This window comes from Papaver somniferum, chromosome 6 (genome assembly GCF_003573695.1).
Source record: "Papaver somniferum cultivar HN1 chromosome 6, ASM357369v1, whole genome shotgun sequence".
Taxonomy (NCBI): Eukaryota; Viridiplantae; Streptophyta; class Magnoliopsida; order Ranunculales; family Papaveraceae; genus Papaver; species Papaver somniferum.
Genome location: NC_039363.1, coordinates 180,012,881 through 180,040,746, shown reverse-complemented (window position 1 = coordinate 180,040,746; position 27,866 = coordinate 180,012,881). Strand labels below are relative to the sequence as shown.

General features: G+C 37.2%; 1 protein-coding gene and 1 long non-coding RNA gene across 2 annotated transcripts; both read right to left on the bottom strand.

The window, feature by feature from the left end:
- Nucleotides 1-15,776: 15,776 nt before the first annotated feature.
- On the bottom strand, nt 15,777-17,727 carry LOC113286500. Its single transcript, XR_003329344.1, has 2 exons — nt 17,483-17,727; nt 15,777-16,120 (listed from the first exon to the last, which is right to left on the bottom strand). It is a non-coding gene; the product is annotated as an uncharacterized LOC113286500 (long non-coding RNA).
- Nucleotides 17,728-23,614: 5,887 nt separating this feature from the next.
- On the bottom strand, nt 23,615-27,066 carry LOC113290295 (F-box/LRR-repeat protein At4g14103-like). Its single transcript, XM_026539908.1, has 5 exons — nt 26,923-27,066; nt 24,823-25,934; nt 24,433-24,600; nt 24,218-24,316; nt 23,615-24,116 (listed from the first exon to the last, which is right to left on the bottom strand). The coding sequence occupies exons 2-5, from the start codon at nt 25,753-25,755 to the stop codon at nt 23,835-23,837; spliced, it is 1,482 nt and encodes a 493-aa protein (XP_026395693.1). The 5' UTR covers nt 25,756-25,934; nt 26,923-27,066; the 3' UTR covers nt 23,615-23,834.
- Between the last annotated feature and the right edge of the window lie 800 nt (nt 27,067-27,866).

The window sequence follows — 27,866 nt, the reverse complement described above, 5'->3', positions numbered from 1 at the left end:
AGATTCAATCCAATATCTCTCAACCGTTAGATCCAATATCTCTCAACCGTTAAATCAGGGTTTTGCCTTGGGTACACGTTTACTGGGTTTGAGAAAAATCATGCCCAAACGAGTACACGTATGTTGGTTCAACATGATAACCCAAAAGGTAAACCATATGAACATATCATATTAATCATGTTCTTCTTCACCATAACTAGTTCAATTGACTCAAATGAACTAGTTAAGAGTTGTTCAATTGCTATGAGATCTTATGTAACTACACAAGATACAATTGAAACAAAGATGATTCGATTCGATTAGAATCGGCTCATGAACATTATAGCCACGGTTTGCATAAAGCATTCCTTAATAATTAATATTTCATGTTCAGAGCACATCTTTAGATCTTAACCTCTTAAGCTCACAAACAAGTTCGCGGACTTAAGTTAATCGGTTGAGTTTTCCAAACTCAGCAGAAATTCTCGGTCGAGAACTTCCGCCAGTTCGCGGACTTAGCACACAAACGAGTTTTGGAAATCCCAGTAGAAATTCTCGGTCGAGAACTTCCGTCAGTTCGCGGACTGAGTGCGGACTTGGCAAGCCAATTCCACAATCATACCGATTTCTCTTGATCAACAAAGTTATAAAACTTCGGTTCAAGGAATACATGGTTATATAATCTAAACTCTCATTTAAATCATTGAAACATTCTCAGAGGGAAATATTCAGAACAACAGACCTTTCTCGTTAGAGCAATTTCCAAAGTGATTGAAACTTTCATGACTTTCGTCACTCGGTGAAGATAAACCTGATCAAAGAGAAACGCTTTACCAACACATGATTTCGAGTAAAAGATAAGCAATTAATACTCAGATCGAAATATCAAGTGTATATGATCTAGTCTATATAGCATACGACTTTTGTCTCATAAGAAGTTGGCGAAGAATAAATAGACTTTCGAGTGATAGATAAGTTCAAGTCTTCACATACCTTTTTGTTGATGAAGTTCCACGGTTCCTTGGTGTATATATTCGTCGTTGTCGTTGAATCACCATGAAGTCCTTGAGCTCAACTACACTTTTCCTATCCTAGTCCGAGACTTAGCTAATAGGCTAGAAATCAAGACTTTATAGTTTTGATCACTAACATTGACAAACATGCTTGATATAGCAACGCATACGAGGTTGACCGAGCTATGCTCTAAAAATCTCCATATTTCCCCTGGATGCTCGTACTTAGGTACGTATGATCCAAGGACAGCCTTCGTAATAGTCTTTGGCTGTTGAGAATGTGTATAAATACATTCAAGCCAAACATAAGCTTCGTATTTTTCCTTGGCTGCTCGTACATAGATATGTACGAGCCAAAGGCAGTCTTCGTAATAGTCTTTGGCTGTTTAGAATGTGTATAAATACATTCGAGCCAAAGATAAGCTCCGCCTTTTCCCCTGGAATCTCGTACTTAGGTACGTATGATCGAAGGACATCCTTCGTAATAGTCTTTGGCTGTTGAGAATGTATATAAACACATTCGAGCCAAACATAAGCTTCGTATTTTTCCTTGGATGCTCGTACTTAGATATGTACGTGCCAAAGGCAGTCTTCGTTTTATCTTTGACTGTTGAGAAGATCCAAAGATAACCTTCGTCTTTATCATTGTCCTTGACTCTTGAGAAAGTATATGGGTACATTCAAATCAAGGACAGCCTTCATATTTTTCTTTGGCTGCTAAGAACGTATATGGATATTTTCGAGCCAAAGAGAACCTTCGTTTTTTTTCCCTCGCAATTCGTACTTAGGTATGTACGAACCAAGGACAATCTTCGTTTTTCTCTTTGGCTATTGGAAATGTAAATAAATACACTCGACCCAAACATAAGATTTATTTTCGCTCCGGGGTTTCGTAATTTTGACCTTCGTGTTTCCTTTTCCTGAGAGTAAAGAGAAAAAGGGGTAGGGTACGTTCCTAGTAGCCCCATTACGGAAATTAAAAAAAATTAAAAATTAAAAGTTTAGTATAGAACTTAACAGAGATATGTTTGTTGGGTTCGTATTTAATTGAACTTTCCAATGTTTGGGACATAGTTCCTAAATGAATCTCAGATTCAAAAACGGCAGAGAGTACTGCAAGTTGAGTAAAAAAAGGAGTATGCGAAAGAAAACGACCCTCAGCTCATAGATAACCATAGGGATTTTACTCCAAAACTTCAACTGAGGTTCCTTCGGAAAAAAATATATCTAGATCCAAAGAAGGTTTGCTCAGATATTAAAAAATGACAGAGAATATCGTAAGCTGAGTAAAAGAAGGTGTATGCAAAAGAAAACGAACCTCAACTCATAAATAACCTTAAGGATTTTACTCCAAATTTTTTACTGAGGTTCCTTCGGAAATGGAGGTATCCAGATCCAGAGAAGGTTTGCTCATGAGAAAGCAAATAATAATAAAATAATAGCTTTTTAAGCTTTGACAAGTGTTTTTAATAGTGTTTCATAACCAGTTTTTGTAGATCCGTAAGATTTCAAGCTTTTTTCAAGGTTTAATACTCGAAAAACTTGTCCAAGAATGATAAATCTTTACTAGAAAGTAAGATGCAACTCTCTTACTCTTAGATCCGATCTTCCAACGAAGATCTAAAGAAAAAAGATGATGAAATAGCAAAAATAACGAAAATCGAGAGATTTTAGGTCCAGTTCGTTTCTAGCGCCAAACTGTGACTACTAATTTTCCCATAGTCTACGTAATATGAACATCTCAGAGAATCCAATACTAAGTAGTATGGATACCTCAGTTGAACTGATACTGTTGAGTAATAAAAGGTACGTTCGTAATGAGATCTGCTCAGAAGATCATATACTAAGTAAGTAAAGATACTTCGATAGACCAGATGCTAAGAAAACAATGGTATCTCTTTGAAACAGAGACGAGTAAGCAAATAAGCTAAATAAAGAGATATCTCAAATGAACAGAGACAACCCAGAGAATAGAGATAACTCAGAGAACAGAGATAACTCAGAAAACAGAGATAACTCTGTAAGTAAATAGTTAAGTGAGAATATAATGTAAGTGCAACTAAGTTAATAAATCATACAAGAGATTACTTGGTTCGGTTGATCTTAACCTACGTCCACGGGTAAAGATGATAAGTTTATTATTGATCTTGTTACATTTGGGTGGAAGAACTCCATTAAAGAAAGTATGAAACTCTAGTAAATAAGAGATAAAGTAGAGAGATGAGTCTTTTCCTAATCCTAACTCACCCAAAATTTCTCCTTCTCTTGAGATGATGATGGGTATTTATAGCTCCACATGCATCACGGATATCTTTGGTGTCTTATGTTCCATCGAGATATGATGGTCCTGGGTCAATCTAGTACCTTCGTTGGCCGCCGACCATCTTCAATCAGACGATGCTACCTTAGCTTGTCCCACGATCCATCATGAACTGTGAAACCTCCGTACAAGTTGTACCTTTGTTGGCCGCGTACCTTCACCAGTCGGAGGATGCCACGTTAGTACCTTCGTTGGCCGCGTACCTTCGGAGGATGCTACGTTAGTACTTTCGTTGGCCGCGTACCAGTCGAAGGATGTCACGTTAGCGTCCTCCATGTGCCATCATGAACTGTGAAACCTCCGTACAATTTGTACCTTCGTTGGCCGCGTACCTTCACCAGTCAAAGGATGCCACGTACTCTAAGCCCACGTGGTTGACGACTGCGCCTTCGTACCAAAAGTTGTGCAGACTGCTCAGCTACCTCTGACAGACAGACACACCCATGTGCATATACTACAACCTATTTCTTATAACTAAGCAATCTTGGTAGTGATTTGGTGTACTCCGTTGTAGCTTTGATACTCCAACCTTTAACATTGCGCCACACGTTGATAGAGATAACTTTATAACTTAGCATCCTAAGGAGAGATGTAGTGTGCGTTGTTGTAACATAATAAGTTACCCCACCTTTAATGTTGTGCCACGTGGCACAATAGATTTTTGATACTCACAGTTTGCCCCTTTTCTTGGGGGTTTTTGAAGAATGACCCTTAAGAAAAAATATTGATCCTCCTTCTCTTGAGATGATGATGGGTATTTATAGCTCCACATGCATCATGGATATCTTTGGTGTCTTATGTTCCATCGATATCTGATGGTCCTGGATCAATCTAGTACCTTCGTTGGCCGCCCACCATCTCCAATCAGACTATGCCACCTTAGCTTGCCCCACGTGCCATCGTGAACTATGAAACCTTCGTACAAGTTGTACATTCGTTGGCCGCGTACCTTCGCCAGTTGGAGGATGCCACGTTAGTAACTTCGTTGGCCGCGTACCTTCGCCAGTCATAAGATGCCACGTACTCTGATCCCACGTAGTTGACGACTGCGCCTTCGTACTAAAAGTTTTGCAGACTGCTCAGCTACTTCTGACAGACAGACATACCCATGTGCCTATACTACAACTTACTGCTTAATAACTAAACAATCTTGGTAGTGATTTGGTGTACTCCGTTGTAGCGTACTTTGATACTCCAACCTTTTTCGCCACACGTTGATAGAGATAACTTTATAACTTGGCATCCTAAGGAGAGATGCAGTGTGCGTTGTTATAACATAATAAGTTACTCCACCTTTAATGTTGTGCCACGTGGCACAACAGATTTTTGGTACTCACACTAGGTAACGTTGTGGACTCTTTTTGGATTTCTAAATATGCGGTATAGGATATTTTCTCAGAAAGTCCTAATAGATGTTCCATGACAAGCTGAAGAAACCTTGTGTGATTTCTGAGCATCTATTATGAGACTTTTGCTCTGGAATCCAAACCGAAGAGTTTGTCCATAATAGTTTTTGTTTTGAATTTCAGGGAAGAAATTCTTTGAAGAGGTGATAATGTAACACCCCGTGTTTTTAGTATGACGCATGATCAAAGTTCTGCCATGGACTGAGATGAAGCTTCATCCAGAGCTTCTGTTGAATAATAAGAGGCATATTTGCCTAAGGCCAATATTGACCGCAAAAGTGGCATTATGTTTGGCATATTGGAAAAGGGACAATATCATGTTGCTAGCTACATTGGCGAAAGGTCAATCTCACATCAATGATGCATTAGGCTAGTTAGGTAGATGACCTTGAGCATTGTAGCGCTACCCTAGAGCATTATTCAGGTTATTGCCCTAGAGTCAATGTCGCATACAAATCGTGCAATATGTCATAGAAGGCTGGCCGAGTGAATATTGTGCAATCATTACGCAATATTGGAACTAGCCTATGCTCCAGAACAGAAACATGGCAATCATTGCCGGTTATTCAGAATTACATGGGAACGACCATGAATAGTGAAGCAAGCACCTCAAAAATAGGACTTGGTGAATGTCAATATGGTACCCTAGTTCAAGTTGTAGAAATGTCAATAAGACATATACAAGGAGGGGAAGTTGGTTGAAGGTGCATATGCGTACTATGCACCAAGTAAGCTTCACAGCTTAGCCGGAACAGTGTAATGATGCATAATCCTCATTTATAGTTGTGTAGCCTCGCCAATGTGGCATATGATGTGAAGATATCACTATGCCATGCGGAGAACTCAGTAATGCGCAACCTTTGTGCCCTTTGATTTAATGGACTATACGGACTAGGCCATTATTATTATTGTTTCTTAGCCACGGACTTGCAAACGAGTTGGATTAAGTTTCTTGTCTCTTCGAGGATGAACTACAGTTCTTGATCCCTTTATAATAGGGAAGGGTACATAGGCAGACACAATGATTTGCAGCACTGTCGGTCCAGCATTTTGTCGCTCATATCATATAATTGTGAGATGATTGCGGCATATTGTCCTATCATATCATCTATCTCGGTATTGCGGTGCAAGATATGATTGTGGCCAAACTTGATGAAGAAAATCGAATTTCATTCGTTGGATGCCCATACTTCCTATCAAGGTATTCGACGTAGGCATGTACCAATGGCGCATTGGGCATGGCCAAGAAATTAAGCTACAACAAGATCCAAGTTAGCGTAGCTTGCATAAGCCTAACGAAAGTATGGGATGATCCTAATTGATGCACCCTTGGAATGGGACAGACAAGTGCACGCTTTCAACAATGTCTAAGCTAAGTAAAGAGTTTGAGATAGGCCTGCAATGGCCTATGCATAAGTTCAAGGCATGTTATATGCCTAGAATATACTCGAAATCCATTGATGCATGAACTAATGCATCGGCACTGTTCTCAATGGCGTGTAAGCTAAGTTATCTGCATCATGCTTGTCTAGCATGCTTGCAAGGGAAGATGAACATGCATTTGCCCAGTTTTAAGGTCCGGTTTGTAGCATCGGAGTGGCGCATCAGGGAGTTATGGCATGTGTGCCCTGGCGCTTTAGACGTAAATTTTCGGTCTGTCACAACTGTGGTAGGACATGAATATGCCACATCCATAATCTCCAAACGTCCATGACCAAGGTACGTCCTAGTTACTTTGTCCACAACCACTGTGGTTGGACGTAGACAAGCCACACCATATTCGCACGTCCTAGCCGTCCATGGCCAAATCCATGCCCAATATCTTTCAGCACAACCACTGTAGTCGTCCTATGGCCACATATACCTTGACCCAACCACTACAGACAGCCATGAATATGCCACGGCCATATCTGCATGTCTTAAATGTTCGTGGCCTAGTTGTTACGTACTTTGATAATTCCATGGAATTTGATCAGCATGTCTATAGAATACATGTGGCATATAAGTGGCATATAACGACAATGACTTGGCCAAAATAATAGGAAGTCCAAGACTCCACTAATTTCTACGAAACATCAAAATACATCACATGGGGGGATTCTTCATGGGGTATTGGTCTGGTAGTTTATAACAACATGCGGCGTGGAAACACCCTATGATGAGGAAGTTAAAAGTAGTGGTGACGGTTACGATGGTTGGAGAGTTAGTGGAGTAAATGTAACAACCCGTGTTTTTAGCATGGCGCATGCTTAAAGATGCACAATGGCCTGGGATAAAGCTTCATCCAAAGATTTTGTTGTGTAATAAGATGCACATTTTCCTAAGGCCAATACCGCGCCAAAATTGCACCTTACGTTGGATATTTGCTAAAGGCAAATAACGCGCCAAAGTGGCGCATTATGGTTGGGAATATTGGTGAAAGCCAATATGGCACCAAAAGAGTGTAAGATACAACCAACATTGGCTTAGATCCCATCATGGCGCATTAGGGTAAGTTATATTGGCCAAAATCCAATCTCGCATCAAAGGGTGCATTAGGCCAGTTGAGTTGATGGCCTTGAGAAATTTTAGTCCCAACATAGCACATTACCATTTTATTTTCGTACGGACAATATGACATCGTTATGTTGCATCAGGCCAGAACATGCTGGCCTAGGAAATGTTCAACCATCATGGCCGGACATTGGAATTGGCTTATGGGCCATAAATGAATGTACAACCATCAAGGCCTTTTATTCAGAGAAGCAGCATGACAACGACCATGAATAGTGAAGCAAGTATCTCAAAAAGTGTACTTGGTAAATTTACGGTCTGTAACACAGTTGGTATCTTAGAAAGTTCCGAGATAACTCTAGGGATTGTGCAGGAATGGTTTTTCAGCGAGTATTTTCCTTAAAATGGAAAACTTAAAGTTGGAGAGTAGACCAACTTTTGCGCAGAAAGAGTTTGTAAATGCTATGCCAGTTACTTTGCAAACGAGTTGACTTAAGTTGATGTCCCTTCGTGGATGAACTATGGTATGTGCTTGATACCTTTAGAGTAAGGAAAGGTACGTAGGTATCCGCAATGAGTTGCAGCCTCACCCTTCCATTATTTTGTCGCTCATATCATCTAATTGTGAGATGATTGCGGCATATTGGTCTTTCATATCATATGGATCAGTAATTCGATGCAAGAGATGATTATGGCCACACTTGATGAGGCTAGTTGCATGTCATTCATTGGATGCTCATACTACCTATCAAGCTACACGGTGTTGGCATATGCATCAATTGCGAATGGGAAAATTAGGCTCAGGACCCACCCATGGGTAACCCATAATATGAGGCCCTTAATTAAAAGAATTTTAAATATAGGCCCCGAATTATTAAAAGACCTTGATACCCTTATGAATATTGCCAAGCCCATAATTAAATAAAATTTAAATCTAGACCCAAAATTATTAAATCTAGGACCGAAATTATTAAAGTACAGTGTGAATGTGTAAACATAAGTTACACATGCATATGACATGTGTATCCAGAAGTTACACATCCTTATGGCATGTGTAATGCAAAGTTACACTTGTATATATATGCAAAAAATAGACATAAAAAAGAGAACATAAAAAAAATACATGTATTACTTTAATATTCATTTACAACAATTTTTTAGCATGTGTAACTAGAATTTACACATGCATCTGTCTAGTGTAATCGAGAGTTACATATGCATCTATCTAGTGTAATTGAGAGTTACACATGCATATATCTAGTGTAATTGAGGGTAATATTAATAATCAACACCTGCAGATTGACACACCAATCCAAAACACCAATTGATCATCATATTCTTATCTGTCATCTCAAGTCTTACGCAATTATACCTCCTAACTCATCTGCTCAGAGAGGGTAACCTGTAAAAAGATGGATAAATCAATATTTATGCATGGAAAGACTGACTGGTATTCCAGTATCATACCAGAACATAAAAAAATATGAATTCATGACATAAGATATACAAATCTTAAGTTTTACACATATAATTACCACATGTAACTAGCAGTTACACATTCAATTGGCATGTGTAACTCGCAGTTACACGATTTCAAAATTTTGACATTTTTGCAGCCTAGTTAGATCGAACTAGCTAACAGGAAAAATCACAAAACATAAGAATGTTCATAACATGAACCTAACCCTAACTTTATTGAACCTGTGTTTACCATGTCAGTCGTTGTGTCGATGCACAAACATGTATACCCTTCTATATAGTAAAATATTTGACCATAATTGTTATACCAGTGCTCATTCTGTATAGTAAGTAAAATTCAAGCTTTGATTCAACAATCTAAGAAACATGACAACATCATTATATGAAAGAAGGAAAAGCATGAGCAGAAGAAAGATAACTATACAAGTAAAATCCCATATTTTCACCAATCAAAAATTGATTATCTGTATAAAAAGGTATGCAATCATGAAATATAACAAGCAGTGAAGAACTGATAAAAATAATTAAGGTTCAATACCTTAACAGATCAAGTAAGATCCAGCACCATCACTATTATAAGAGAGGAATGAAGTAGCTGAACTAGAAATACAAGTTGAAATAATCATTCAAGAACAAAAAGTAAGTTCATATTTCGGTCAACAAGCAAAAGTTAACAAATTTGAAATCAAGATAACGAAATCAAGATAAAACTTCTCTAAAAAACTACATCAAAATCAGTACGTGTAAGTAAAAGTTACAATCTGATTAGCATGTGTAACTACAAATTACACATCTATTTAGCTTGTGTAACTAGAAGTTACACATCTGATTAGCATGTGTAACTAAAAATTACACATCTATTTATCTTGTGTAACTAGAAGTTACACATCTAGAAGTTACATACCGACTCCATGATCACATACCAACGTATTATTTTGTTTGTGCAGTTGCTCCATCAAACTTACCAATCGGTGTCTTCATATCACTTTCTTCTTTATTTCAGACCCATCTCCTAAATATTTCAATGAAACAAAAACATTTCTTAAATAACATTACACATCTTTTCACAATTGCTTAACATTTCTAAGCCCGCGTCTGACAAGCATTGTTCAACAGTTGCTAAAGTTCAGCAGTTTTTAGGAATATGAATCACAGATATAAACATACTATACGCAAATCAACGATGCACGAAGTAGTTTCTTCTAGTAACTAAAACAACGATGATTTTCACATATATTTATATCAAATTGAATGCATTATAAGTCCACGTCCAGTATTAACTAAACATAGGAGATAAAAAATTTGTATTCTCCACTATTATTAGCTCATAGACAGTTGAAGGGTTAGGAAAAACTGTACATAACAAAACTGAGTGCACCACCGAGACCAGAATAGCATGCCATGTGATTAGGTACTTCTATTCCTCCCACCTACAAACATCAATTGAAACAAAAATAAATATTACTCTCAATCAAATACTAATTAAACCATTTTGACAGATCTTAAATACAAATTGAGTTCATAGGAAAACAATACTCCTAAATCCAGCTATACATACTTGATTTATAAAATTGAATCCACATACTCCTAAATTATTCTTCAACCCAACTGAAAATCACCTAATCAAAATGAACAAAATAAAAATTAAATTATCAAAAACAGATCAAGATTGGTTCCCGTAGGAAATTAGATTGTGATAAAACTAAATCAAAATTGAAATCGAGAATGAAACTAAAATCGAATCGAGAATAATTACTAACAACAACAACAACTAAAAAACAAATTGTACCTTGATTTTGTTGCTATTCTTCCGAAACAGTGATGATTCTTCTTGATCTCAGGAATCAAAAGAAACAACAACAACTTCAAATCAGAAAACCTAACATGGAGTAGCTTTGAAACAACAAACTAGAATCAATTGAGAATTCGTAGATTGATGATCAGTTGTTAAATAAATTTGAACCAAATCATTCAGATCTATAAATCCATTGAACAAAAATCGATTAAATCAATTCCTGAGATATCTTCGAATCAACTGAAAAATCCATATTTAATCGACGTAGATCAAATCTATTTATTTCAATCGATTAGTTCATTGAGCTATTCAATCGAAATCATCAACGGATATCCATAAGCATCGTCATTTGAAATCTATGAAGCTAAACTCGTTTTCTTCTTCTCCGTTAAACTACGACGTTGACGATCTGAAACTGAAAACCCTAATACTCTTCAGAGCAAAAACCAGAGAGAGAAAGTGATGTTGATGTAGAATTTTTGTTTGGATAATCAGAATATTTGTTTGTAAATCTTAGATCTAGGTTTCAAAATCATTTTTTCATTGAGAATTTCGATTAGGAATTGTTTCTCGGACTGGTTCTTCATCCGAGAGAGAGAGCTAAAGAAAATTAGAGAGAGAAACGAAAAAGAAAATGAAACCAAAAATGAAATCTACGCCTAATTTTATAACTATACATACTAAAGGGCTGTTTTGGTATTATGAAGTAAATTTTTTATTTACAGGCCCTGAATTCTAAATTTATGGGCCTAGAAATATCAAAATGTGAAATAATGGAGTTGATAGAGAAGGATCCATTTTGTGGGGCTTCTCCATATTCAACCCATATAGTAGGGGGTTATAGTATCTTTCACATTGCGAATTGGGAATGACCAAAAAAGTAAGAGACATCAATATGCAAGTTAGCAGAGCTTGCATAAGCCTAAGGAAAGTACGTCATGAGTCTGATTGATGCACCCTTGGCACGAGCAAGGCAAGTGCATGATTTCATCAACTCCTAAGCTAAGTAAAGAGATGAAAATAGTCCTGAAATGGCCTATGCACAAGGTCAAGGCATGTTCTATGCCTAAAAAGGATTCAAAGGCCAGTGATGCATGAAATAATGCATCGACATTAACCTATATGAGTTTAAACCCTTCGCATAACAAGGGTGAACGGTGTGGAATATAAGATAGATGCATCATGCTTAACGAGCATGCTTGCAAGAGAAGATGAACGTGCATTTGCCTAGTTTTAAAGCCCGGTTAGTAACATCAGAGTGGTGCATTGGGGAAGTTATGGCACGCGCGTCCTGGTGCGTTAAGCGTAAATTTCCAGCGTGTCACAAAGGTAAACAAGGTTTCCGGAAACTTCCTTAAAACATCGCACATTATTTCCAGAATATCCACCTCCCCACAACCTCACTACCTACACTAAATATAAGGAAAGAAGTGTGTATCCATAACTACTATAAATAAGCCACTTGGCCTATTCAGAAAACAGAACATGCTTGCCATATCCAAAATATTTGTTAGTCTTCATAGTTCAACACTCGAATACACAATTCAATATCACTACAATTTCTTCAACTTTATTTTCTTTCCTCCCCTAAGATGAACCCATTTTATCTCCTCGTGTCTGAAACAAGACAAAATGGATACTTTCTTGTTTTAGGCTTGTCCTATTCTATTTTGATTTTCGGACATAAAAGAAAGTACTGCAACGGTGCATTTGTTTTTCCTATGAGTAACTTTTAGGTACTAACACTTGTCTAAGTGAGGTACAATTATTTCTGAATAATTGGATCATGATAAGTAACTAAGTTAGTTCTGATCTCTTACTTATCAAATCAAAGGAAAAATTGCTTCTGGTAATTATTCCCTTGATGAAAGGATAAAATAAATTACTTTGGTAGTTTAGATAGGTTTTAGCTAGTGGTGCTTATCTAAAATGGTATGTTCAACCTTTGTGCTTAACTCTTACAGGTTGTATCGAGTTCTTATGAACTTGTAAGATCCTTTCAATTTACTTATGTAATTTTTTCGCTTCTTTGTCATTTTTGTGACAAAAATGGGGGGAATATATGGAGTATACAGGTGATATATTGTGACGGACCGGAAAATTTACGCATAGCGCACCAGGGGGCGCAGCTCATAACTTCCCTATGCACCACTATGAAGTTACTAACAGGGCCTTAAACCTAGTGCAAATGCACATTCACTTGCCCTTGCAATCATGCTCAATAAGCATGATGCAACTAACTTAGCTTCCACACCGTTCCAACTTACCCTTGTTCTGCGAAGGAATTAAATCTTTAAAGGAGAAGGCTGATGAATCTTGCATGTATCACTAGCTTTCGAGTATATTCTAGGCATAAGGCCACGCCTAGGACTTCCTTAGATTTATGCAAGCTCCGGTAACTTTCATACCGATATTTCTTACTTTCCTGGCCATGTTCAATGCGCCATTGGTACATGCCTACGTCGAATGCATTGATAGGAAGTACGAGCATCCAAGGAATGGAATGCAACTTTCTTCATCAAGTTTGGTCACAATCATCTCTTGCATCGCAGTATCGAGACAGATGATATGAGAGGCCAATATGCCGCAATCATCTCGCAAATAGATGATATGAGCGACAATGTGCTGGACCGGAAATGCTACAACTCATTGCCGCTGCCTACGTACCCTTCTCTACTCCAAAAGGTTCAAGCACAGATCATAGTTCATCCTCGAAGGGACAACAACTTAAGACAGCTCGTGTTATAAGGTCGTGGCCAAGCAATCATAATAATGGCCCAGTCCGTATAGACCATTTCGACAAAATGCATCTAAGTGATGCATATTTAGTACATGGAATAATGATACCTTCGCATCATATTACCCATTGGCAAGGCTACACAGCTATTAAATGAGGCTACACAACTATTAAATGAGGCTAAGCATCATTTGTACTCTTCCAGCTGAGTTATGAAGCTTACTTGGTGCATGGTCCCGCATATGCACCTTTAACCAACTACCCCTCCCTATATATGTTTCAAAGACATTTTTATAACTTAAAGTTGGTGAGGAAAATGACATTCACGAATCCCATTTTTGAGGTTCGTGCTTCACTATTCATGACTATTGCCATGCTTTTATGAATAACCGGCTATGACGGATGTACATTCAGTTCCGGCCCACATGCCAATTCTAATGTAGGCTATGATGGATGAAAATTTTCTAAGACAGCCTGCTCTGGCCTGATGCATCCCAGTGATGCAATATTATTCATAGGCTAATGACCTGCATAATGCATAATGACGCTACTTTTTCTAAGCCATCCTCCTAATTTGGCCTAATGAACCATTTGGTGCGGCATTGGATCTTGGACAATATTACTTCGCAATGCGCCATGCTTGGCGCCATAGTGGTCCTTGGACAATGTTCTTCTTAAACGCCACAAAAGCTTGATATGAAGTTTCGTCTCATGCCATGACACATCTTTGAGCTTCGCCATGCTAAAAACACGGGGTGTTACATTTATAATCAATGAGAAATGACATATGTGTTGAAAAGTATATATCTAACGAAAAAGTAAAACATAAACTAAGGGAAGAAACATATCATGATGTTGTTTGTAGTATTTCATACTACAAACGAGAATAATATATATGTTCGGATTGAATATCTACATAGCTTTCCTATTGGGGGTATAGCTTTTTTCTATTCAAATGCTTTAACGACATTTATTTTTGAATATGTGTAGGTTATTGTGTTGTTGAAACTTGGAATCAAGCGTAAGAAGAATGAGTTAGGATTGTTGAGGAATATAATATCTTTTAACTTTTAATTCGTGTATTTTCCATATGTATTATAGTTTTGCCACTAAAATTTACAAAGGAGGATATTGTTAGAGTATTGGTCGGTTGAACCCGCCAAGCATTCTAATATCAAGGTTGGTTGTCATATTTTAGTATCAAAACTCAAATTCGCGTGATTAGATTACTAGAGTCAACTTCGTTAGGTTAGACTAGGAAGTCTAGCAATGTAGAGACATACAAGTATTACTCTGAATAACTGAAGATTTTGAAAACATATCGACAACAACGAAGACATCATCCTTCTGCTTGAGGTTAGTACGAGACTTGAATTGTTTCCTTTTCTATCTACGTTAATTTCAAGTTGTTTATATTGAAAACATAACATGCGAAGTTATATATATGTAACTCTAGTATTAGAGACTTGATCATCTTATTATCATCAAAGCGTCAAGGAAGAATAAGAGCTGATAGAAAAAAATAAGTGGACATCAAAGGAGATGACGTCTAATTCACAACATTTTACTTCATTCAGTTGTATTGATTTAAGATCTTATAGAAGAAAAATATAGAATGAAACAAAAAAGAAAGGAATCCAACCTTAATATTGTCAAGAGTCACTTCGCCGACAAACATGTACTTCTTTGCATCTTCAGTTCAAGTGCAGTAACCTAATGCAAATGGTCCCAACCAGTAACCTAAATTAAGATGTTGATTATTTTGAGGGAACCCCACAAAACACAAAATCGATTATGAAAGAGATGAAGAGATTACTATTTCCATAAGACCACATCCGTTAACACCGAAGAACTCTGAAAGTGCTACTCCAACTATCTTTGCAATCTAATTACACAGATAAGGTAGTATGCAATAAAAAAATACATTTCCCAAAAATTCCAGCATCAAAGATCGACTCACGGATAAAATTCTGCTCAACTCATGTCATGTTATTTTATACTCCAGGTAATTGTTCATTTAATGAAATCTAGAAAAGAAAAGCATCTGTCACTTCAAATTCGGTAATCAACTTCACTGAATCACGTGAGATACACCGATACACTATGAGATTTTAACTCATGTCATGTTATTTTCCTGGAAAATACTGATACACTATGAGATTTCGGTAGTGCTGGTGTAGTATCAGCAATCTACATCGGACCAGCATGCATTTCCTAAAAGCATATCAGGAAATTAACCACTGGCCTAAACACCCAAAGATGAAACTATTACAAAACAATTTAATAAAAACCATGAATACGTAGGAAGAAGAATCAAAGATGAGACAAGGACTCACAACGAACCCAATCGATACAGATGAAAAATGATACCATGAGGTACCTGTAGCGCCCCAATTTCAGAACTCCGTATTAGCGCACAAACCCAAAACTTAAAGTGCTAATCTGACTAGATTGGGTATTACTAGGTTTCTTAAACCAAAGTAAAGAATAAACAGCAAGAAAAAAAATTTAAAAGAAAAATCAGCAAGCGTTTCCCTTGCTGAGTTACGAGACCAAACGCACTAATTTAATCCTTACAAATGAAGAACAACTTATAAAGTTTCAAAAGATGCAGGCATTTTAAAACATGTTCAACCTAAGATTTTAAAAGGGATAATTTACATACATACTTTTACTGAACATATGGATACAGTGTGTTTGTGATAGATAAGTATATAAACACCATTTACAAAAGTTAGTCTAAGTTAAACACATCACCTTCAAAAACTACATACACAGGACTGCCACAAAAAGAAACCGCAGTCACCTCCCTATACACAACCGAGACCCTTTACTCGACCCAAACTCGAATTTCTCCTTCGCCCAAATCGACACCACTTGTATCAAAGTTACCTGCCACTAAAAGTTAATAGAAGGAGTGAGCTTAACAAGCCCAATGGATACTTACACTACTTAAATGTAAACATCAAAGTTGAATTTAAAAGAATGCAAGCTTTCCTCAAACAACAATTCAACATTTAATTCACTGGAAATGCACAATCATGTATATGGACAAACCCCTTCTTTGAACTACAATATTGATGCCAATTCCACACCGATTAAGTAATACTGCGGTGTATCGCCCTAGCCATAGTGCTTAAAAAATAGATATAAGAAAACGTGAAGGAGCACATCCTATATACCACAGATGGAAATTTACATTTCCCACAACAGTCACAAGGGCAAGAAAACACATTTCAGTTCCTTTCCAAGCAATGGAAAGTTTAAAAGATTAAATATGCATGAATTTGTTAAAGCACATCAACACAGTTTTATAAAAAGTCATCAATGATTACAAAAAAATAATGCAAGTTCCCACCTTTACCCGCTACTCAAACCTTAACCCCTGAAGTTCGCCAATCAAAGCCAAAGATACCTTAAGCGCATAGAAGTTAAGTTAGAAAAAGGAACGAGTTTACAGAAACTGACATAGACAAATCAATACAAACTGACCTAACTCTTAGCCATAGCTAGATATAACAGATTGCAACACTTAATATCAATTTCGAATCGTTGGAGAAAACTCATTTACTACTAGTAAAAGCTTAAGCCAAAACAAGATGTGAAAATGTCAAATCCGTTGAAATCAGAACTGTCGTGGTTACAGAACAGTTGTTACACAGACCAGCATACTTCAATCACATAACTCTAACTGCAATACTGACTGCCATGCCGGAATTCTTGTTCAAAAAGATAAACTAATACTTATCAGTAGCAATCCTAGGCTAGTTCAAGATGCAAATGTGCCAAATTGTTGAGAACCGAACTACCATAAGTGTATGACAGTTGAAACTGAAACTGCTCAAAAAGTAACAACTAACAAGTGAACTGGATACTCAAAACCAAGTTAAAAAGGTCACTCAGAGGCATATGCTGATCAAGGAATTATCTCCAATCCAATTCAAAATCTACCATGCCTAAACAACCTAAGAAGAATCTGAAACAAGACTTCTAGTTTAAATTAGCTAATTTCCTGTAGCACCCAATCTTCATGATGATTTATAGATTCAGTCAGGGCATAATTTCAATCTCTAACGAGTTCCAAACCCCGTCACTTCTCAGTAATTACATAGATATGAAAACAAATTCAAATGGAACCCTAATTATTTTGATATAGAGATTGACAATCTCAAAATAGAATCAACAGCAGGAGAATCAATCAATAAGCCATCGTAATGGATAGGACCAGTTGAAATAAAGACAGTGAGAGTTGATTCATACCTTAAACATTCAGTCAACAACACCAATAAACCTCATCCCCTATTTGTTTGATCTTAATTTCTTACTGAGATTAACAAATTCAAGAGTTCGCGAACTTCACCATCTTTTTCGCGAACTATATTCCTCTGATTTTTCTCTTTACTCTTAGTTTTGCTTTCTCACCTCCTAAGTTACAGATATTGAAAGAAAAAGATCGGACTCAGTAGATAGATTCAAGAGTTTTAGTCATCTCGCTTTCCCCCTTGCCAAACGCACCCCTAGTACAAAGTAATCTAGTGTCAAAATAAGAATCCACCGCGTGTCGACAAGTTTTGAAGCTTAGTCACAGGAATTTGGACACCTAATGTATTCTCAAGCTAAACTAGCACCAACCGAATAACCCTACAAAGATGGCTAACTAGCTTCCTAAGGAAAAAAAAAGAAAGAACTGATACCAAACACAAACTATCCAACCGTATGGTTGGTTTTAGAAAAAAAAAATAAAAAAAATAACAAATCACAAGTACGCTACAATCACCCTGCCTAGAGAACTTTTCGTCCTCGAAAAGATTACTAACATACCTCAAGAGAATAAATCAGAATACTGAGCTCGCATGTCTGATTCTTTCTCCCAAGTAGCTTCTTCGGTATTGTGATGAATTCATCGCACCTTCACTAAAAGAATGACTTTATTCCTCAAAACTTTCTCCTTACGGTCCAGAATTTCCACATGTCCTTCTTTATATGAACTATTATCTTCCAACGGTAAAGACTGCCAATCTAACACATGAGAAGGATCCGATTCGTAACCACGTAACATTGATACATGAAAAACATCATGCACCTGACACATACTTGCTGGTAATGCAAGCATGTAATCTACCTCCCCAACTTTCGCAACAATCTGAAATGGACCGATAAACCGTGGTGCGAGCTTTCCCTTCAATCCAAACCTAGTAACGCCCTTTCTTGGCGATACTCGTAACAGCACATACTTCCCAACTTCAAACTGCAAAGGACGTCGACCATGGTCTGCATAACTTTTCTGCCTACTATGAGCTGCCCGTAGATGTTCCTTAATGATTTTAATATTCTTTGTGGTCTCTGCAATTATTGTTGGCCCAGTCAACAAACTATCTCCAATCTCTGTCCAACATATCGGTGATCTACACGGTCGCCCATACAAAGCTTCAAACGGTGCCATACCAATGCTTGCTTGATAACTATTGTTGTACGCAAATTCAGCTAACGGCAAAGGACTCTTCCAGTTACCTTGAAAATCCAGTATGCACACCCTAAGCATATCTTCTAATACTCGAATAACCCTTTCTGACTGTCCATCTGACTGTGGAGGAAAAGCCGAGCTAAGACTAACATTGGTACTAAATGCATTTTGAAGACCCTTCCAAAAATCAGATGTAAATTGGGCACCCCTATCTGATATGATGGATAACGGAGCACCATGTAAACGAACAATTTCAGATACATACACTTGTGTTAACTTGTCAACTGAATAAGTAGACTTGGCCGGTACAAAATGAGCCGTCTTCGTTAATCTGTCTACCACAACCCATATGGAATCCATACCATCACTAGTTCTGGGTAACCCACTAACAAAATCCATGGTAACATGTTCCCATTTCCAATCTGGAACAGGTATAGGTTGAAGAAGACCCCTGGTAACTTGTTTTCAGCTTTTACTTGTTGACAGGTCAGACATTTCTTCACAAACTCAGCAATAGCTTTCTTCATTCCGGGCCACCAAAAGTTTCTCCTTAGATTCCTATACATTTTAGTGTCCCCCTGGATGAATAGTGTAATGAGATCGATGCGCTTCATCTAATATTCCATTCCTTAGTTCCAATCTCGTTTTCTTCGGCACCCATAAACGATCTCTGAAACGAAGAGTCTCATCAGAATGCAGTTTCTAGTCTTTGTTGTCTTCGTCTTTAGCCATGTCTAAGTATCTGACAAAGTCTTGACTTTCAACTTGACCCGTGGCTATCCTATGAATCAACGTAGGTTGTACCGTCATTTGAGCTAAGTATCCTTCATAGGTACCACCATTTTCTGAATCTTGGAACGTATAATCCACAGCTTCATTCAACAACACCCATTCCTTAACTATCGCTTGTGCTAGAATCCCCTCTTTCGTACGACTAAGGGCATCAGCCACCACATTTTCCTTACCCGGATGATACAACAAGGTAAGTTCATAATCTTTCATGTATTCTGTCCAGCGCCTCTGCCTCATGTTCAAATCCTTTTGCGAGAACAAATACTGCAGACTTTATGATCAGAATACAAGTTAAATTTCTCCCCATATAAAGAGTGTCTTCAAATCTTCAACGCAAACACAACCGATGCCAATTCTAAGTCATGCGCAGGGTAGTTCTTCTCATGAACCTTTAACTTCCTGGAAGCATAAGCGATAACCCTTCTATTCTGCATTAGCACACACCCAAGCCCGATAGCAGATGCATATGTATACACATCGTAAACTGCCCCTGAATTTGGTATTGTTAACACCGGTGATGAAGTTAAACGACTCTTCAACTCTTGGAAAGCAGATTCACACTCGGCTGACCAATCAAATCTGACCCCTTTCTGTGTTAATCGACTCAATGGTAATGCAATCTTGGAGAATCCCTGCACAAACCGATGATAGTAACCCGCCAACCCTAAGAAACTTCGGACTTCGGAAACTGTCCTTGGTTGCTGTCAATTCAAAACACCATCGATCTTGGAAGAATCTACCGCAATCCCCTCACTTGAAACAACATGACCAAGAAACTTAACTTCATTCAACCAAAACTCGCATTTACTAAACTTTGCATAAAGCTGATTTTCACGCAAAGTTTGATGATCAAAAAGAAAATAAAGCTGTTAAAAATAATTGAACGCTAAGGGCCTGTTTGGTTTCTGTTTTACAAAATAGAAAACGCTAGAAAAACGTGTTTGATAGCTGTTTTTTTGAAAACGTATGTGTTTTGATTCCCTGATTCAAAAAACTAAAAAGCCATTTGAACACTTAAAATAAATGATCAAAACAAAACAAGGCAGATATTCAAAAACAGCATAAGAAGAAAAAAGAAAACCCCTTTTTCTTCTCTTCTTTCTTAGTTCACCCAAACAATTTATAAATCAAGCACCAGAAGTATTGTGTGAACATATTTAGACAGGAAAACGGAAACTTTAGACCGGGTCTTATGGAGATGCCCAAACTCTTCCCAAATGCCTTTACACATCAGCATGGGAAGAGACTAGCTTCAGTGGTATTTCCCAGTAAAATCAAGGGACGGCTAATGGTTATCCGTTCTCATCATAAAAACCGGTTAGCCATCATCCGTTTTCAAAAAACGGAAAATCATTATCCGTTCATTCATCTTGATTGGTCAAGAAACGGGACCCTCTCTAAGTGTTTGAGTAACCTTGATCGATGTTACAGAAGCCATAACGACCTGACCAGAAATTGAGAAGAAAGTTAAACACAGAATAATCTGAAATTTGGTTACTTGCATACATGATACATATCCATCTAGAACAATTCAAAGAAGCTAGCACAAATTCACAGTGGTAACTGTTGAAGGTAGGGCTGTTCATGGTCGGTTTTGGTTCGGTTTCTAGCGAAACCAAAACCGAAACCAATACTATTGATTTCTAAAAATCTAAACCAAACAAATCCATTAACCATTGGTTCGGTTTCCAGTTGGTTTCGGTTTGTTCCAGTGGTTTTTGATTAACCAATAATTATGTCAAACCAAAAAAAAAATACACAAATTTACAGATAAAAAAATCGTAGTTGACGATAGTATTGGTTTACACAAATTTACAGACAAAAAAAAATAAAATAAAAAATTATCAAAAATAGTTAAAGCTTACTCTAATTCTAGAGATCAAAAGAAGATATATAATATATCTTCATTTAGTTATTGACAAATAAAAAAGAAGGAAGACGGGAAGAAAAAAGTCGAGTGGCAGCAGCTGTAGTTGGGGGTGGAGAAAGGAGGCGATTGAGAGAAGGAGAAAGAGAAAGAGGGAGAGTATCATAATGAAATATTAGATTTAGGGTTTCTATTTATCCTCTAAATCAATGGGTAGAATCTAATATTTGTAAATCAAAACTAAATTTAAAAATTAATCGGTTTTCCAATGGTTTTTGGTTCGGTTTTAGAGGTCAAACCAAACTAAAACCAACACTATCTGTTTTCCACATTGTACACCGTAACCAATCCATTAGTAAATGGTTCGGTTTGATTTCTTCCTAATTTGTCTGGTTTGGTCCGGTTCCAACGGAAATCGAAACCATGTTCAGCCCTAGTTGAAGGTATTACAAACCTAATTCTGATATCTCAAGTGAAAGTATAAAAGAACCGCTACAGTTATATAACCGTTCCCCCAAATTAATCTTAAAAAGAAAAATACATAGTGAATTATGATTCTGTATCCCTAGTTCTCTTTCTTTACAAACAAATTACAACCTAAAAGATTAAAACATGCAGTACCCTAATGATTATAACCTAAAATAAAGAAAACCATATTCTCCTTTCATGAAATCAACCATGTAATCTCACAAACGGGACGATAGGAATTTCAAGGTGACCAAGTTGATTGAATTTTCCAGAACTAACGAACCTTGATTTTTAGGAAAATTCTCTTATCGCGGGAAGCTGATGCCGAAGAGAAAAGCAGCAAAGAAGATGGAGGAAGCCATGGCTATGATATATGATTTGGCTTCTATGAAACGATCATAGAAAGGTCAAGGAACGGTTAATCATATTCCGTTTCCTCTTACTTAGAACGGATAATCTTTATCCGTTTACTGGAAACGGTCAATGATAATCCATTTTTTAGCTTAAAACGGTAACCCATTACCCGTTTTTCACTTTCTAAGTACGGCTAGCCATTGCCCGTTTTTCACTTTTTCACCCATTATTCGGAATCTTTTCGTTGGAATTTCCAGAGATCAGGGAAGGTTTACGGGAAGAGGGGCTTTCAGCCACGGTTTTTAGCTTTGGGAAGAGGCTGGGCATCTCCATAAGATCCGGTCTTAGATAGAGCCGAAGAAATTTAGAGATAAAAATGTGAGAACCCGGGGTGGCTCCCATGTTATATAGTGATACAACAGGCTTACTTCATGCTTTTTCTTTCTTTTTCTTGTGCCGGCAAAATCTGGCTAGCCCACGAGGAGGACTGGCTGCTAGGTCCACCAAATTCACTAGCCAAGTGCATTATTCAAAAGCGGTTCACTGTTCAAGATGAAATGTGCTAGATATCGAAGATTTCCACTTGAATTTATCCGGAAAGGGAACCAGACGGACACAGCTATGCCGTCGCAGCACCACCCCTACCACACGATGAAATTTTCGAATATATTCCCAGCGTGTTAGATTGGATTTCTTGGATAAATAATTCTACGTTGACAGTGAGAAATCCCATAAAACATACCATGTACCCACCTGGAGAATAATAGCAGCGGACCTCTATAGGCATCACATGGGATGTGTCTCACGGTACATCCCAAGAGATTTCAGCCCTGATAGTTGGAGAATTATTGTCCTTAGATTGGGTAAGATCACTACTATGTTGTCATTCGACAAACATTGCGAAAATCACATTCCACATTCCAATAGCAATAGTAGATTCCAATGGCAATGGTCCATGAAAGAGCACCATTCTCTGACAATCGCTAAAGTATCATTAAAAACATTTATAGCCTAGTCATCTACTGCAGAATTCATTCCTTTCCCTCTGATGCCGAATTAGTCGTCATTGCCTTCGTTTTCGGGTGATGACTTATTGGAATAGAACTATCTTCTACTCAACCAACTTGACTTAACTATCTTCTACTCGACCAACTAGTCTTTTATGTCCACCCAAGAAATTAAGATCAGCTGGTATAAAATGGTCTACTGACTATTCATGACTGGGCACAGATGAAGTAAGGTGTTTTCGTGTTCGTCTTAATTAAACTGTTTTGTTTAATAAGAGGTCTAGTTCTATGTCGTTTTATGCAGTAAGAGGTAAATGCAAAATACTAGGGGTGGCATAAGTGTTCATTTAATAAGCAGAGCACATACCCAGCAAAAACCTATAAGCAGTCTATGCTCCAACGTCATGCTACATGAGGTGAAAAGTGTTGAGATATTAGAGAAAACTAGAATATGTAAAAACATAAGTAAATTGACGAGCAACCGTGTTTCCAGCGGCAGCATTAACGGGTCCATGCTAGTAAATGTAGCTAAATAGTCCAAAAAAGAAAACAAAAAAACTAGCCAGCGAATCAAATTTTTTGTGAGATGGATGGACTGGTAAAGGTTATTTATACAATGTCTCCAGATACCTTTTCAGCACTTGAATTTCATCTCAGCTCCTAAGAGAAGAAATAGAATGCCACCTTGGAAGCAAAAGAGACCCTTGGGAAACGCATTACCTTCTGATGAAACTTCTTAACGTTATCCTTATAAAAATACTTATCTCTACTGGATCTAGGTTTGCAGTGGTGAAGAACCATTCTCTCCAAAAGCATGGCATTCTTCAACAAAATTCCGATAAACTCAAGTTCGAAATCACTTCCTTTTAGCCCACTAATCTCGACAGACTTGAGACGTTTCAGGGTGTAGGTTGATGGCGATTCTTCTAAACTGAGAGTTAACTACACATTAACCAAATAACATAATGTTGGTTAGTTTACAATCTCCACGACTACTCTATAATAAATTACGCTAATTGCAAGATGATTTAAGGACTACCTACCACATCATTATCCGGCTCCAACTCTGGTTCCAAATCGGAATCCGAATCTGACCCCTCATCAGATTCGTCATCATCAGAATACTCGTTTATGTTGCGATCCTAGATAACAAACGTAATTGACCAACACTCAAAGAATTAAAATTGTTCTTACATATATTGGGTGAATAAAGTAACCCAAAAAACAAGAATAGCATGAGCAACAAAACAAAACTAACCTGAGGAAGTTCCAATGTAAAGGATTCAATACAGGGCATGATCTTGAGCAGGGAGGCTATCGCATGCATAGAATGTGGTGAGAGACTCATCTTTCGCAGCTTAAAATGTAGCAGATTAGAGAATTGAAAAGGCTGATTTTGCAACAGTTCTGGAATTCTTCTGACATCCTTGTCATATAAAAAGGTCATCAGTTGAAAATTCAATTAGATTATAATAGAGGATTACTTGTACTAGCAACTAGAAACAGAAATTAAAGGTGTGAGCCAGAACTATAGGGAATCGCGTACCAATTTAGCCTATCAAATCAGGAAAAGCAAAGGAATCAAAACAGTCAAACTAGAAAGAAAACAAAATAAGAAGAAATAAGAAGAAAAATAGAAAATATATACCTCAACCGGAAGAAACGATATAGTTAAATCCTTCACATTACGAAGTACTTCAAGAAATTCTAATCCTTGCCAAGTATATGCCACAGGAAAGTCGGCATTTCTTGGTTTTACTTGTACATCAGTATCAGCAGAGAGTAGAGAAGAAACATTATCCAGCAAAACAAAGTCCAGACTTGATGAAGCGAACGACAAAAGATTTGGAGCAGATAACCTCAATTTATTGTGACACAGTTTATTATACTTGATATGCAATCCAAAATGCTTAAGCGTTAGAGAAGAAATAGAGATGTTTATATGACCATTACTACTAACATCACTTAACTCCAGATGTTCCAAAACAGGACAGCTTGACAATAACTTTTGAATTTGTTCTTCGTTGTTTAATGAAGAGTCTTTCAGTTTCAGATACTTGAGACGAACTAAACATAAAGAATTTGGTAGAATAATCCTACATGATATATCTAGGTTCAAACTTTTCAATGACTTGCACATAAAAACACAATCCGGAACCTTAAATACTGCCTTACTGTCGTAATGGACATTAATATCTTCAACATTAGCCTTAACAACATGAATTATCCATCTGTGAAGACGACTGGTCCAAAATTCATCAGCTCGACTATAAAAAGGTCCACAAACAAGATGAAACTTTTGAATATCAGAACCTCTGCTATCACGGAGAGTTAATACATTATCGACGAAATCAAGAACACGTTTGTGATCACATGTACGACCTGAAAAATATAGCTTCGAATCAAAGTTTAAAGCCGGGAGAGAAGTCCAGATACATCTCCATCTCTTTGACAACACACAGGTTTGGATGGCATACTTAAAGTCAATAAAAGAAAGTATGTGATGAATGAGCGTTTCTGTTAACTTGCTAATTCTGTCTACTTCATCGTTAGAAGAATTGCATGAATTTTCTGTTTCCATGGCTATGCAAAATCACATGAAGAAGAGAAAGGAGAGAAAATACTCAGATCGAGAATGAAGTCAACGTGAATATTGCTTCAAATTCCAGCAGCTTTGAACTTTAAAGATGGATCATGGCTGCCTAAGCATTCAATGGTTTCAATCAGAGACTTATTGTTGGCATTCTAAAGGCCCAGATCCTGCAGAACACATGATAGATTAACGCATTCAGCTATTTATCTCATGATTAATTCACAGGCTAAATAATGACCATTATGATCGTCATAAGCTTCATGTGTAAATGTGCTGGCTACAACTGTTCACAGTTCAAAAACATACAACTCCCACAAGTGTTTGAGCCGAGTCCCAAAGGTCCCTGTGCGAACTTGATCACAGGGCCTTTTTATAAGAAATTATTTTTCCTCGCGATACTACTAATCAGGCAAAAGTCCATTAAACAACTTAGTCCACTGTTAATCAATTAAAAACACCCATTTACTGCTATAAATCCATTGAAAAAACCTAAATCTAGACTTATATCCACAATAAAAAAAGTCATAAAGTTGGCTTTCTGAAAACCCAGATGCTGCTGGACACTTGATAGATTAACGCATTCAGCTATGTATCTCATGATTAATTCACAGGCTAAATAATAACCATTATTATCGTCATAAGCTTCAAGTGCAAATGTGTGGCTACAACTATCCTGTGCGAACTTGATCACAGGGCCTTTTATAAGAAATTCTTTTTTCCTCGAGACAGTACTAATCCAGCAAAAGTCCATTAAACAACCTACTCTACTGCTAATTCATTGAAAAACACCCAGTTACTACTAAAAATCTACTGAAAAACCTAAATCTAGACTCATATCAACAATAAAAGAGTCATAAAGTTAGGCATGTTAATATGTTATTTATGCATCTAAACACCTAATTAGTTTAACCAGAAATTTCCCTAATTTTTCAAATCATAACACTAAATCTGTTCACCTCAAATTCAACAATTTTCACCCCCAAATAAAATTTGAATCATCCATGCTCTAGACCAACTTAACGCTATCATCAACACTAACAAATTCAGAAATCAACCAAATGCAGGATCTAGCTAATCTAGGGTTTGGAAATAATGACAGCATCAGATTAAAACCCTAAACTGGATAAAACAAGAACAAATTGTATAACTCCTTACCTTAGTACATCTTAGATCGTCTCCTCTCTTTCTCCTTCGTTGTGGGGTTGGAGGAGCTAAAAGTAACGAAATCGGCCGAGAAGAAGCTGCCGTTTCCACTGTGGGGGCCGACAAACAAAATAACCAGACGAAAGGGTAAAGTAAATTATAATAAGTGACGTTCACATTTGAAAGCATCTCCAAGGCTTGGTTTATTTTACCACTGTGGGGTCGGTTCCAGGTTAACCAATCACACGAACCGAACCGATTGTTTTGGTCGGTTGGTTGGTTGCCTAGCTGGATGAAAGCTGACATAGGACTATTAAGCCTCGTTTGGGATTGCTGTTTTTCTTCAAAAAAAAAAAAAAAAAAAAATTTGTAACAAATTTTTATCAAAATTGTGTTTAGTAATTTTTTTCAAACTGTTTTTGGAGAGAGAAGCACTTTCATCTTACGCCTGCTTTTAAGATTTTTTCTATTTCCCATACTCACTTTTCCTATTTTCCATCCCCTAATAAATTTAAAAGTGAAATCTACTTTTTGATTATGATTTTTCCTATTTCCTACCTTCAAAAGTCAAGATAACTTTGACTATGCTTCTTATTACTTTTATCTGCCTTCTTCTTCATCAATCTCCCATTTTTCATTAAACAATACTGATACTGACGACTAACTAATTATACAATCACTTGTTAAATATCTAATTGATTATCACTAAGTCTGTACTCCTAAAAGATTATATGCCTCGTCTAGTAACGGCTGTACAAAACCTAAATGAATCTCCATAAAGAGACAAGTTGGACAACAGGCCACCACCATCCACGAATACATCAGCCAACGATACCATCACCAACTCTGTTCATGGTAAATTAATTATCAAACAATACCTGGTAAATGATCATGCTAAACTGAATTGTGACAATACCTGGTAAACGATCGTGTGACAATACCTGGTTTTTGGTTTT

Bases quoted from the DNA above. Each gene is read 5' to 3' on its own strand.
- LOC113290295 (XM_026539908.1), bottom strand. From the start codon at position 25,755: ATGGAAACAGAAAATTCATGCAATTCTTCTAACGATGAAGTAGACAGA. The intron at 24,317-24,432 runs GTTAGTTTTGTT...TTTGTTATCTAG, and splicing joins TTACATTGGAACTTCCTCAG to GATCGCAACATAAACGAGTA. The intron at 24,117-24,217 runs GTAGGTAGTCCT...GTTAATGTGTAG, and splicing joins TGGAGCCGGATAATGATGTG to TTAACTCTCAGTTTAGAAGA.